We start from the raw sequence: 13892 nt of genomic DNA on the forward strand, positions 1-13892 counted from the left end.
TCTCTACAAAATGTAGTTACAGTTCTCTGCTGCAAATAGGCAATTTGATGAAACTACCAGGAGTAACGGGGGTGCTGCTATAACTGCAGCAATCAAAAGCAACCAGGAAGCCAAAGTGCAGAAAAAAAAAAAAAAACTCTTGGTGCTATGAATGAATTTCTGCATGAAGAACCAAAGCACATCCTAATTCTGCAATTTTAACTGAAAGCATACAGAATGGAAACGATGGGTTCTCAAGCACCAGTAACACATTTGCTATGAGCCACAGCAGTGCCCTCCTAGCCTGTGAAGAGCCATTTGTGTCATTGGCGTGTCTCACCCAGATGATGGACCTTCCACACTGCATGGAGAAACAAAAATAACTGCTGTTGCCTTTCTGCTTCCAGTTGACTTGCAGAGCCAACTTTGCTGTCTAAGGAGAAGCAAGGATTCACTGCTTCTGGACAAAAGTGGCTCTCCATGACAGACCCAAAGCAGCTGCTAACAGTAATGAAATTGGACAAATATAGCTGTGAGCAGCATTACGTCTCTGCAGTCATTTCACAAGATGCTGTATGAGGCAATAAAACCTGCTTGTGGGAGTGCCTCCAGTAAGTTTTCAGAACTTGATATTCTGACCTAAGACTATGTATATGCAATACAGAACGAATCCTAGAATAGACTGATGAAGTTATTCCTCTCCATCCCCACAGGAGCTGGACAGAAACCCTACAAACTGAATAAATACAGTAAAACTGTTTTAATTATTGGTACGTAACAGAGCTTTCCTTTCCAAACTGCCTTACTGACATCCAACAAGGAATAATTCTGTCATTTGTAAAATAGAGCTGCCTCTGGGGTAGAACATAGCACTGGTCTGTGCAATGTTCCTACAGCAGAATAGGTAAAATAATTCAAAAGACGATTGCTTTAAATCCGTGGCTGCTGTCAGACAGGTAGTTCTGCTGACCTGACTGGCATGACAGCAACCTGCTGAGGCTCCACCCCAGACAATCCTGGCCAAATGCTAGTCCAGGAAAACACTTTGTGTTTGTCTATCTTTGAAACCTTACATTGAATTCATAACTTCTCTTACTAGATGTGGACCACATGTGGACCACTCCAGATTTCATGTATCGGTGGACAAATCTCTAGGGATTCAGAGACACCAGAAAAGCAGGAAAGAGCAACAGGGAACAGACACTTGTACCTTATCAGTAAGTACATCTGCAATCCTCCAGTTAGTGAACTCACTGATGACACCAACCGAAAACTGTCAGTATAACCAGAACTGTCTTTGAGCTGAGCCTCGCCCCAGCTGTGTCTAACAAGTTAGTCCTCTGAATGACAGGTAGAAATAATAATGAAAAGCAAAAGAGGGTCACGAGAAAAGCCAAGCATGGTGGGAAAGCAGATGGCACAGGATCCTTGCTAGGACAGGCAAACTGGGAGATCTGTCATAGTGAAGTGGCGTGGAGGAGAAAGGACGGATGAGGTCCTGGATGGGGACGAGGCATGTAGTGGGGTGGACATTACATGGAACCACAGGGGCAAAGAGGGAAAGAAGTAGCACGGTGGGGACATGTGGAGGGGAAGGAAAGGGCAGACCAGGAAAGCAGAAATTCTCTGACATATGCTAGGGACACAACCTGCAGACTTGGTGGGATCATCAGTTACTGGTAACGTGAGGGGCCTACTGACTCACTGTGCATCCAGGACTAGGTGCGGGGTACAGAAGAGATGTCAACATTGCTTACCAGGCACATTTGGTATTCAAGGCGCTTCCGAGCATCATCACTGGGTTTCTTCTTACGGAAGAAGAGCGGCATCTTCAGCTGTGACTATAGCTCCGTCTCAATGGCACAAACTATCAGCACAAATAAAGGCTGGTGGTTCCTGGAGCATGTGTTTGCAGGGAACCTGGACTACAGAACTGCACCCTAAAAATGAAAAAAAAAATAATAACCACCTCAGCAGTTATCTTTGTTTAGGCCTTTCTTTGTTCTGATCAAACAGGCAGAGCCATCACACCTCTGCAGCAGAAGTGCTAACATGAGTCACGAAAACACCTCTGAGACTGGCAGAGGGTCTTGTCATCCCTGCACAAGATAAACTAAGACCAGGTGAAACGCATACAGACAAAGGCTGTTCGAGTGATCAGGAAAACACTGGGTCCACTCTAGGACAAATTCTAGCACAATAATAAGCAATTGTAAAATAATATAGAATAAAGCTAGGTTAGAAACATGAACAATTGCTAACTGAGAGCAACATCGCTGCCTTCACCTTCCAGTGCAGGTGAGACCAGGCAAGACCCCAATGCAGACCAGAATACAGGCAGCTGTTGGAAGGGGACTTCATGACTACTGGCTACAGCAGGGCTCCCTCTGGCACATCACACAGCCCATGACAACTGGTTCCCTGGGGCTCTGGACAGCCGCAGGAGTCGGGACACCCAAGCTAAGCTTGCTTTGCTTCTCAGCTCCACTGTAAGAGGCCAGGACCTTAAAGTTTAGGACAGGGGTTATCTCAAGTTAACAAAACACTTGGTTCGTTTGCTTTCTGCACAGAAGCAGTTGCACAGCAATAGTTTTTCTAAGTCACCCAGCAACATGAAGAGACACTGCTTAAATATCAATAACTTCAAGTCACATTTTTAATAGGCCTATAAAGCAAAATTAATGACCAATAGTCTAATAGCTGCCTGCAAAGCCAAAATAACCTAACTTCAGAAAAACTGACTACAAACCAGAGCCTATCACTGTCCCCAAGATGTGCTGGGGTGAGCCATCTGCCTCCCCTGGGCTCCTGCGCTTCACTCAGGCTTTGTGTCTCCAGCACCCAGCTGAGCTCCTCCTGCCCTTTGCAGCCCGACACGTTTGCTGCCTCCAGCCAGGGCTTACAGGGCAGTCAGATCTTCCTCAAAATAGGTCATTGTGGGACTGAGAGCTGGAGAATGTTTTTCTGACAATTCAACCAGACTGTATGCAAAGATGTGGGCTGATGCGAGTGTAACAGAAAGAGAAACTGAACCAGGAGAGGAAAGAACAGATTGCGCTAAGATGCCTCCTGAAATCACACCTGGGGGTGGATGAAGGGGTAACAGAAACCAGAGTTGATTCTGGAAGAAGGCTCTGACTCAGCAGGGGAGAAATAGGGAGTGTGCTGGCAGATTCTGAAGGAACGGCAGCAAAGTAAGGCTGGACAAAAAAAGGGGAGAATGGGCAGAAACCAGCAATGCAGAAAGTTAGAGTTGGAACTGCTGCTGGACGAGGGCTTCACAAAGAGCTGACACAGGTGGGATGGAATCCGGCTTGGGGGTAAGAGTGGGATAAGGCAGAGAAATGCAGAACTGCAGCAGGGAGCCCAGAAGGGGGGAGCTACCGGCTGGGCAGGAAGCCCCGGGGTACGCGGGGATCAGCACTGCATGGCCTAGGCAGGAGCTACAGCTGCCAAAAGCCCAAGTCGAGACACACTCTATGAAACTTGCACTGGAAGGGTTTTTTTATTATATTTAAATAAATTTTTAAAACATTGTTTAAAAAGCAATACAAAAGAATCAGTATTTCACCAATACATCCCCCAGATGTGTCACCAGCAAACGGCACAGCTTCACAATGGAGTTGGTTTAGTGTTCACTAAAGCTCGTGTTACACATAAAAATGATTGTTCTCTGCCAGCTCAGCAGCTACAAATTGGTCTCAAACTACACTGAAAAGCATGTAGCCACAGGAGAGTCAGAGCTGTTCCTCATGCAAGGAGAGACTTACCAGAAACTAAGAGTTTTATGTAGATAAATCCTTATCGTTAAAGCAAGATACAACCTTAGCCTACATGGATTCAAGGAACTGGCCACCATTTCATTCCAGAAACAGAGGCAAAGATCTGCCCTGCTTCACTGTACTGCTGTCACACTCATCTACCAGAACAAGCCAAGGGATGCAGCAGCAGGTGGCAAAAAAAATAATTCAGTGTGCTAGAATCAGAATCCAGCAGTTTCACGATTCTTTCCCTGGCATCCCACTTTTCTACCTTTTCAATAAGTTCAAATTACTGAAATGCCCAAAGTAGGAGCTGGACTCGATAACCCTTGCAGGTCCCTTCCAACGCCACGATTCTGTGCAGCGCTCACTGCGGCCCCCTCACCGCCCCCACTGCCTCTGCTCACCATGGAGTCAACACTCACCAGTCAAGGCAGGCCAGAAGGGATGGGTAAGAGGAAAAAGTCAGAAGATTAGGCAAGAAAGGAAGGTAATTGTCAGGAGATACAGCTAGGAAATCCAGGAATGCAATCAAGAGCCATAAACACAGGTCCGACATAACAGATGGAAACAAAAGAAGGAAATTTAAACATGAGAAACCAGGACAAGGGCACATGCAGCAAGGTAACAACAAGATTGCTGAAGAACACTTTGCTGAGGACTTATGCGTCTCCTTGTCCCTTCTTACCTTTCTCTGCTACAGCTAGACACCGTTTATTAATCATATGGACAGCAGAAAATCATCATTTAATTTTCACCCAAGAAAATAAAAAGATATGAAGTCTGAAGGATAGACAGTTGAACAGGGAAAAAAATGCTTTGGGGCAAAAGATGAAGGATCAGAGACTTATTAGATGGATTAAATGACAAAACTCGCTTCAATGAAAAGACACATCAGATCCGCAGGCAGCAAAGCTGTTCCTCCCTGTGACACTGGCTCTGCAGAGCGCTGAGACAAGCACTCATCAGTCAATGAAGAGAAGCTGGCGTGTGCCCACAGTTCATGCACTGCAGTTTGATTTATTTTCGCCACGGAGAGCACTGCCCACAGGTGCCCGGCCGGCACCCCCCCTGCCGTGTGCGAGCACCCACGGGCTGCAGCCCTCAGGTGCCTGGGGACGGGTGGGGACACCGGGCTGGGCAATGCCCCCCCTGCGTCTTACAGCTGCTTGGACATCGAGAGCAAAACGACAACAAAGCTGTAATTTTAAATAATAATAATAATAATAATAATAATAATAATAATAATAATAATAATAATAATAATAATAATAATAATAATAACCACATCGCAGCACGGCCCTACAAAAAGCTCCACTCCAAACCCCGACTTTAAAGCGCTCCGGGCCCCACAGAGGCGGCGGTGGGGGCAGGCAGGGAGGCGGCATCCTGGGGGGGCAGAGCCGCCGGGGCTGTGTGGGGCCGCCCGCCCCGGTGCCAGGCCCCGCTGCGCTGCCTCCTTCATCCCGCATCCTTCATCCTCCTCCTCCTCCTCCTCCTCCTCCTCCTCCTCAGCGCCGGCCCCAAGCCGCGGGCAGCAGCAGCAGCAGCAGCAGCAGCCCCCCAAACACCCGCCCTGAGCCCCCCGAGGCTCCCTCAGCCGGGGGTCCGCCATCCCCTCCCCTCCCCACCCCACAGCCCCGGGCCCGGCCCCGCTCACCGCTCACCGCTCCCCTCCGCCATGCCGCGCCCCGCCCCCCCCGCCATGACAGCCCCCTCCCCGCCATGACACCGCCCCCGCCGCCATGTCGCGAGCGGTCGGGGCCTCTCGCGAGATCCGGGCGGGTATATCCACCGCCGCCATGCGGCACTCTCCCTTTTCGCCGCCACAGCTCCGTGAGGCACCGGCTCCATCCGCAGCCATCCGCGCCCCGCCGCCATGCCGCCCAAATTCGACCCCACGGAGGTGAAAGTCGGTATGTGGCGGGCCGGGGGGCGGCGGGTGGGCAGGGGGGGAGCGGGGGGAGGCGCGTCCCGGTCTGACGAGGCGTTGCTGTGCCCGCAGTGTACCTGCGCTGCACCGGCGGGGAGGTCGGCGCCACCTCCGCTCTGGCCCCCAAGATCGGACCCCTCGGGCTGGTAGGTGACGGGGCTGTGAGGGGCGGGGAGCTGCGGGCATGGCGGCCGGGCGCGGTGCGGTGCCCCCCCGCCGCTGTCCGGGCTTTATTTTTTTGTCTCCAACGTCTCCGTTCTTCGCAGTCCCCCAAAAAAGTCGGCGATGACATCGCCAAGGCCACGGGTGACTGGAAGGGGCTGAGGATCACGGTGAAGCTGACCATCCAGAACAGGCAAGCTCAGGTACTCGATGCCACGAGGGATGGCTTCGTGGTGCAAGCGCCGAGCAGGAAGGAGCTCTGCTTGCCCCAGCCACGAGCGTAAATCCCGGCAGGGTCGACTCAGCCCTTCATCCTTCCGAGGTGGATAAAATGAGTTCCACACGGCAAGCCGTGTGGGGGTCTTCGGGGAAGACCTTGACAGAAATGATCCTTCTGAGTGCTCCTGGCATGAGTGATGCAGTGATTCTGTATGTGCATAAAGCATTTGACCTAGAAAAATGCGTCAAGCAGCACAGAAATAATATAAAAAAAAGAATCCTGAACTTATCCTGCAGCCACCCGCCACTATACCTGTCTTGAATTCAGTGGCTGGTATATTCCAGTGGTGAGCTGAGAGGAAGCCCCAGCCCAGGAAGCAGTTCTCTTCTGGTTGTGGAGAGGCCTGTGCCGAACGGCTGGGAACAAGCCTCTGCTTCACGGGAGGAGGCCACATGCTGGCCAGTACCCCTGGCTGCGTGCTAACCACTGAGCTGACTGAAATGCAGTGTTCTGGGCAGCCAGCTCCCCAGACACTGACTGCTAGGTCGAGTATCTGCATTATTTACCTGCCAAGATGGGGGGGAAAAAAAAGAATTAATCTCTTTTCATTCAGATAGAAGTTGTTCCTTCTGCCTCTGCCTTGATTATCAAAGCTCTGAAGGAGCCTCCCCGTGACAGGAAGAAGCAGAAAAACAGTAAGTTTTCTTCTGGTTTTAGTTCCAAATGTCATTTGGTGCTAAGAGGGAGCATATACCTGCCTCTAGATTGTTTGGCATAAACTGGCAGGCCAGTGTCAGGGGGCTATCTTGGGCAGCAGGACACGCTTGTTGTGTACAGTCAAGTTTGTATACCTTCAAGACAACTAGAATAGCCACCCGCCACTGTACCTGCCTTGTAATGCAGTGATAGTACAGTCCAGAGGTGAGCTGACAGTAAATGCCAACCTAGGAAACAGAGTTATTCTGGTGGGTAACTTTGTGCCGAAGGCTGGGAACAGGAGATTTTATGGTGGTGCCACTGCAGATCGTAACCTCTGGTCTCTGTGTGTCTGAGTGCTGGAATGGTGCTTCTCTATTAGAGTGTGGGGAGCTGGAAGTGTGCTGTGCTTCAGTGACCTTACTATGTCATTGCTTTGCTTCACAGTAAAGCACAATGGCAGTGTCAGCTTCGATGAGATAGTGAACATTGCTCGGCAGATGAGGCACAGATCCCTGGCTCGAGAGCTGTCAGGTAAGTACTGGTCTTAGGGGTTTGTACTGAGTCCTCCTGCTGCTTGATCTGAGTGTCTCAGGCTCTGGTTTGAGTCCTGGGATGGCCCCATGGCTCTGGTGGTAAAGCTCCTTCTACACATTGTTTGCTCTGACACTGAACTGTCAGCTCTAGTACACAAACAACCTCATAGCCAGCCTCTTACCTCCTGATGGAGGCAGTGCAGGGTATGGGTGTGTGTCAGGACTCACCTCAGCATTCCTGACCTGGCTACAGTACCTGCTTTCATCACTGTATGAGGCTGAGGAGTAGGCAGCAACCATCTGGGCGCCAAGCTTGCTTGTAACAGACATAAAGGGCTTTTCTGGATGCTTCTGGAAATGAGTACACCAGAACTGGCTTCAACTGCACTCTGGCCCGTTCTGAACCCTGTAGCTGCAGACCTCTAAGGGAAGGGAGTGTTATACAGCTGAGGGTGTTAGAATAGAGTTCTCTACTGGCTTTTTTTTTTTTTCCTGTGTTAAAGCACTGATGAGCTTTCTTCTAACTACAGGGACAATTAAGGAGATTCTTGGAACTGCTCAGTCTGTGGGCTGTAGCATTGATGGCAGGCACCCACATGATATCATTGATGACATCAATAATGGGGTGATTGAGTGCCCAGCTGTAAGTATCCATCTCTAGCTGAAACTGCTGTATTAATTTATTTACTAAAGGGCTCTTTACTAATGAGCTGTATTTGCTTTTCTCAACAGAGCTAAGAGTGCAGAAAAGTTGCCGAATGAAGGTTCCTTAAGGTTTTTTGTAACACCTTAAATGCTTAATAAAACACCAAGCTGTCTGTAAACAGTGTGACTGGCTTAATTTGTCCTTGTCCCATGCTGTGTGTAGTAGGTCTTGCCCAGGGTCTGCCTGCCCTGTGCAGAGGTACCAAGGTGATGGTTCTTACAGAAACTGGAAGCTGTAGGATGCTCATTTCCCCGAGATCATTTCCTTGAACTTAGAGTTGCCATGAGCAAATATTCCCATGTGATGCAGAGGGCCAACACTGCTAACTTGTCCCATGTGATGTGTGAGCTTTTGCAGGGCCAGATTCACAGCTCCAGCAGCTACAGGTAGTGCCCTTCATCAGGTGAGTGGGATTGTAACAGGTCCCCTACTGCTGAGCCAGCACAGCCCGGTGTGCTGCTGTGCCTAAGGTTGCCTGTCCACATAACTGAGTTAAGAGTAGCTGTGTGTGCTTGTGGGATGAAAATACTCTGTCCCTGTTAGAAATAAAACCCTACGTGTGGCTATATGTCCAGGCCTGTCCTTGTTAAGGCCATAGCTCTTCAGTCAGCATTTGTGCCTGATGGTGTGGAACGTGGCCTGGCATTAGCCAACGCTAGGAATATCTGGCTTAGGTGAATTTGTGAGTTTTTCTCTTGTAGACAGATAGGATCCTTTGCTCAGCTTTTTATTGTGCCTTGAAGCAGAGGCAGGATTTTTTTGGTGACAGGACAAGTACACACTGGATTGACATGAACTTCTGTGCATTCTTCACCAAAGAAGAGGAGTAAGCCCTTTGATTAGGAGTAGAATCCTGTGGTCCTCTCCAGTTCAAAAAGTTGTAAAGGGACCAGTATCATGTCTCTTGGGTCTCCTGACTCCTTGAATGGTGATGCTGGGGGAGCTGGGTAAGCAAGCTCGATAGCCGCTGTCTACATCATATGCTCCAGGTCCTGGTGTCTCTGAAGGAAAAATAAGCAGTGTGCGTTGGTATTTCGCTTTGTATGAGTGTTCTGTAAATCCAGTTTACTGCCTGCCAAGGAACAACCTGAAACCTGGCTGAAAACCGGGGACGGGGGGAGAGGTATGCTATAAAACATGAGGAAAGTGAAAGGTTTAGCCTTGCATATTCAAAATGAGATGTACTTTTTGGTAAAACTAAGGAGGAAGGCCTTGTAAACACCCCCCAGGGGGGCTGATCCAAACCACCCCTTCTGATGAGGTGTTAAGAACCTCTTCCAAGCTCAGCTATAATGTAATTTAACCACGGTTTTCTGGAGAGGTTCTTGTGTTTCAGGCTTGATGCTAGAAGTCATTGTACTTTGCAGAATTCGATACTTGGCTCTCACACCTGAGAACTGTGGTGCTGTTACTGTGGTACTGCTGGAGGGTGTGGGTGAAACCAAAATTCTCCAAAGATCCCGGGGAAGATCCTTGTTCTGTTTCCAGCAAAGGCTGGTTTTCCTTTGGAGTGGCACAGCACAAGGGATGATGCATGATCTTTCAGACTGGAGAAAGCTCTTTTAGAAGTGAAGTGGATTCATCCTGGTAATAATGCTTTAGCTGACTCTGAGGTATTGCTAAAAGCCCTGCTAACAATGGTGTTATGACTGCACTTCACTTCAGCCCTAACAACGTCCTGGGGAACTGGGGGGGAGGGGAGTCCTGTTAATTTAGATCCATTTTTCTGGAGAGAAAGGGAATCAAATTCTTCCCAGGGTGCTGAGCTGGAAGGGCCTCGTTCTCAGGAAAGTGTTCTGGAAGGTACGTTCTCCTCCTCCACAAAGCAGTGTTGATACTTGATCAGCTTTTTTCTTGCCACTGGCTCTTCACTTCTGCAAATAACTTTAAGTTATAGAGCACTTAAAGCACAAGAAGAAAACTTTCTGGCTGGAGCTCTGCTGTGGCAAGCAGAGCTGTATGAAGCTATTGTAACTGTGGGAGGGAATGGCTTCTTGGGGTGTCCGGGACCCTTGGGAACAGCCAGTGCTGCAGGAAGGAGAAATCAGCTGCACCAGGGAAGTGGCTGCAGCTACAGCACGCACCAGGTGCTGAAAGACCTGGAGCCTCTGGAGACGACAAAAAAAAAAAAAAAAAAAAAGGAGGAAAACTTAAGCTTCCAAGCAAATCCCAGCCTGAATCAGATGGGAGAAGGTGTGCGGTGGCAGCTAGCTGAGACTTCTTGGAAACTCCTGTGCTGCGTGCACTGAGCTACTGCTGTTGTAATGCTTGTTTCTGAACTATGTGCAAGCAACGTGTTACCTTCCAGTGTAGGAAGCGTTGCACAATTCCTAAGCAGCTGTAGTTTAAGGTTACTTGGGTGCAGAGCAACTGTGAGCTGATTTGGAGAAACTAAACCTTTGTGTTTGCTCTGGTTTAAATGCAGCTTCTTGGCCACGCTGCCTCTTGGCATGCAGCAGTCATGCCCTAGGAATGCATCTCGTGCTGCTTGTACAGCATAAAATGTTAGCATATGTACGTAATAGCGTATATACATAAATAACAATGCTAGCAGTGGGATCTTCAGAAAACACGTTTGTGCATCATTCAACAACAAATTAACTGCTACTTCGACAAGACTTCTTATCTGCTCTGCCTCTGTGCTAGAGCACGTGGTAGCAAAGCAGGTAAAGCTTCACAAGTGGACCCTGGGAAAGGAGGAGTCTGCCTGCCTGTCCTTGCAAGATCCAGAACGCCAGGTCAGCATCAAGGCCAGCCAAAAGAAACTGCTAATCATGTCCATTTTCCACCATAGTTCTGCTGCCTGAAATGTTTAATGGAGCAACAGCTCTGTAATTTTACATTATGCTCGTGGGCAGAAGTGGGGTGGATAGCAGCAACAAGGGAGGTGGCAGGATCTTTGGAGAAAGGCTGGGCTGGCAGTTTAGCTGAGGGGAGGTGGTTGCTGGAGGGAGGGTGTGCAGGTGGGGAACCTGGGCTGACCGATGTATTTACGGTTCCTGAGAAGATCCAGCTTTGTCCGCTCTTCCCTGATGAAACGTGGGTACATCGCTCCAGAGAGCTGGGGGCTGCAGATATTGCAGACAGGCTGTAGTGAAATGGGGAAAGACAAAAATAAATAAATAACTTCTGTCAAGTCAAACACTCCTGGCAGGTATCAACTTAGACTGTACATCCCAACCCGTGCCTGTCTGAGTGCAGGATTTTTTGCAGCCTCTTTAGCTGACAGAAGCAGAAAGCAGGAGAGCTTCTGCCTTTGCTCTTTCTTTTGCTCCTTCTCCAGCTGTTTGTGGAGCCTTTTTCTGAGGCAACCAGGAAGTAAAGTAGAAACAAGGCTGAAAACCCAGACACTCACTATCTAATTTCTTGGCTTGGAGATTCCAAGCAAGGAGCCTTGGTGCTCTCTGAAATGAGGTGTGCTTCCTTACGGTCTGTAACCCAGCATCTTCCCTGCCTCTCTAGGGACACAGCTTCCAAAAAATCCCAGTTAGGTACGAGAAAAAAAATCTCTGAGTGGCCCCAGACTGCAGTGGGGATGTGGTGGGGTCTCCATCCTTGGCGATGTGGGGAGCTCAGCTGGGCACGGTGCTGGGCAGGCTGGCTGCGGCGCTGGCTGCACGTTCAGCAGACAGCTGGGTCCTTTCCAGCTGCAGCTTGCAGCAATTCCATGACAAAGCTGCACAAACACATTGCTGGAGAGGAGGACAGCCTGGCAGAGGACTGCAGCACCCGTTTCAGGAGCAATTTTAGTTTAAACAGGTTTGAAATGTTTGCTGATCATAGTGTTAGTGGAGCTGCCACTGGTGTGAAGCCTGAGAGCTTCAGGAGTGCCCTGGCCTGTCCAGTGTCCCAGCTCATGCACACTACTGGCTTTCCCCCAGTTGACAGTCCTGGTAATGATTAGAAAAAGGACTTTTTTGCTGAAGGGAAATTCTCTTGGGGGCAGGATGTGTAACCTTTCCCATGCTACCTTAGGGCACGTGCTCTGGTAGAAGCCACGCAGCACTTGGAAGCAGGGCACTCCCCTGCCAATAATTCATTTTTTCCCGACCCAGGCTTCTTAGAAAGGAGGCAAAGGGTTTGTTAAAGATAGTAACAACCTACATTAGCTCCATATTTTAAATCCATTTTCCCAATAACTGGATCTGTGCTCTGACACCAGGGTCTCTTCCCACTGGAGCGATCTGCACCTTCACAAGAAAAGAGGGAGAGGGATGTTGAGAAGTCCTGAGCCCTTCCCAGGAGACCTTCACTATGGTGGCACAAGAGCTTTGAGCAGTTTAAGGAGAATTGAGTGTTATTTCCCTGAGACAAAATGGGCCCTAAAGAGCCAAATCTTTGGAATTCACATCTTGCTTCGTAAAATGTTAGGACGGAAAATCTGAATTTCATTACGGCTCAGTGCGGGGTGCTGAAGCCCTGTGGGGCAGCTTCTGCCCATGGCATGTGCTGTACTTGTGTGCACGGTGAAGGTGAGAGCTTGTTACTGTGGGCATGGGGACGGAGGAGGGCCGCATCCAGGATCGCCTGTGGGGAGGACGGGAGCCATGGGCTGTGCTCAGGGTGTGCAGGTCCCATCCGAGCAGCACAGCGGTGGCTCTCCCTTTTCCAAACCAAGGAGTAGTCTCCATCCATTGCCTCCTGCCACACCTCCTGGGGCCTTGGGGACACCGTGTCCTTCGCTGATGTCCCCAAGGGAAAAGAACTGCCAATGGGGTGATGTGGGAAGTATACGTGTCAGAAGGGGCAAAAAAAGCCACAACAAGAAAGGAAGCTTTTTCCAGCATGAAGGAAAGGAGGAGCCTGCTTTTCAAGGAGCTGCAGACAGAACCCTGGATGGAAATGGGGCTTGGGCAGCTCGAGCCCACAGCTCACCTCTGAGCAGAGCAGTACCCGGTGCTTCACTGAGGACTCGGGCAGGCTGGCATCCACACAGAAGATAAATGCAAGCACTACTGACAGCAAACCTCCAAAATGGAGCTAGTCCTACCAACACCGTGGGTTTTTTGGGGGGAGAGGAAGACACATAGCATCCCCCAGGCTGAAGTCATGAACCCAAACCGCTGTGACCCCCTCTCATGCACCCAAAAGTGCTCACAGGGCTGGGCATGAAACGTCAGCTGCCACTCACCCCTGCGGTAGCTGGCCAAGTATCTGATCATTTGCTGGTGGCTCTCCATCGCAGGGCTGCCCGTGGGGAGCCCTTTGCCTGTGGGCGACCTCACAGCCGTGTTCTGTGAGGGGCCCTCATCTCATTACCCACCCCCTGGCAAACCTCAGAGAAATTGTCATCAGCAGCACCACTCTGATCTCCCGGCACGATCTCTTCTCCCCTTCTGGTGAATAAGAACCCATGTGGCCATCAGAAGCATGGTCACAATCACCAAAACTCAGAATCCTCAATAATGAAGTCATCCCCCTGATAAACCACCCTGCGTGTTCTTTCCCTTTCTAGCTAACAGGGCACTTCATCATGGATGCTACTTTTCTCCCTTACGGATTCTTTAAAAAGCAAAATGTTATCTTTACCATGCATTTGGTTTCAAACCCAAGGCCTTGCTCGGCTCTCTCATTAACCACACTTTTTTAACCAGACTTTTGTGCGTTTGAAGGTTCGTGCACCTGGTTAGCTGCCACCATGCAGGTGCTTGAGGCGGTCCCAAGCGCGGGGCCGTGGTTAGGGTGCTCCCAGCACCTTGTGGGTCTAACGCCGGACTGCCCCACACAGCTCTGCTTGGCTGATCTCTTGGGTCCATCGTTACGCTCTTAAGGCATCTGTGGGGCCGCTCCACCACAGGAATGAAAGATTCGTGTTTATTTTTTATTTTTTATTTTTTTTTCTCCAGATTTGCCTTTGGATGTAACATTTGTCTCCTCAGGATGGCGGGGCCCCCACCTG

General features: G+C 49.7%; 2 protein-coding genes and 2 non-coding genes across 6 annotated transcripts in view; 3 read left to right on the plus strand and 1 right to left on the minus strand.

Annotated features, from left to right (window-relative positions):
* LRSAM1 (leucine rich repeat and sterile alpha motif containing 1) overlaps nt 1-5491 on the minus strand; it is a 28603-nt gene extending 23112 nt beyond the window's left edge. For all 3 annotated transcript variants that reach the window (XM_068656749.1, XM_068656750.1, XM_068656747.1), the window contains exons 1-2: nt 5408-5491; nt 1737-1919 (exon numbers count right to left, since the gene is read on the minus strand). In XM_068656749.1, the coding sequence (XP_068512850.1) occupies nt 1737-1808 (72 nt within the window). In that variant the 5' untranslated portion in view covers nt 1809-1919; nt 5408-5491. The remainder of the gene's footprint in view (nt 1-1736; nt 1920-5407) is intronic.
* Nucleotides 5492-5496: 5 nt separating this feature from the next.
* On the plus strand, nt 5497-8111 carry RPL12 (ribosomal protein L12). Its single transcript, XM_068656752.1, has 7 exons — nt 5497-5656; nt 5746-5819; nt 5940-6038; nt 6669-6750; nt 7199-7285; nt 7818-7930; nt 8020-8111. Exons 1-7 carry the CDS (start codon nt 5620-5622, stop codon nt 8023-8025), a joined length of 498 nt encoding a protein of 165 aa, XP_068512853.1. The 5' UTR covers nt 5497-5619; the 3' UTR covers nt 8026-8111.
* Nucleotides 6355-6483, plus strand: LOC137842874 (small nucleolar RNA SNORA65). Its single transcript, XR_011089259.1, has one exon. It is a non-coding gene; the product is annotated as a small nucleolar RNA SNORA65 (small nucleolar RNA).
* Nucleotides 6930-7054, plus strand: LOC137842883 (small nucleolar RNA SNORA65). The gene has a single exon (XR_011089267.1). It is a non-coding gene; the product is annotated as a small nucleolar RNA SNORA65 (small nucleolar RNA).
* Nucleotides 8112-13892: the final 5781 nt, after the last annotated feature.

This window comes from Anas acuta, chromosome 20 (assembly GCF_963932015.1).
Source record: "Anas acuta chromosome 20, bAnaAcu1.1, whole genome shotgun sequence".
Classification (NCBI taxonomy): domain Eukaryota; kingdom Metazoa; phylum Chordata; class Aves; order Anseriformes; family Anatidae; genus Anas; species Anas acuta.

Bases quoted from the DNA above. Each gene is read 5' to 3' on its own strand.
- RPL12 (XM_068656752.1), top strand. From the start codon at position 5,620: ATGCCGCCCAAATTCGACCCCACGGAGGTGAAAGTCG. The intron at 5,657-5,745 runs GTATGTGGCGGG...CTGTGCCCGCAG, and splicing joins CCCCACGGAGGTGAAAGTCG to TGTACCTGCGCTGCACCGGC. The intron at 6,751-7,198 runs GTAAGTTTTCTT...TTTGCTTCACAG, and splicing joins CAGGAAGAAGCAGAAAAACA to TAAAGCACAATGGCAGTGTC.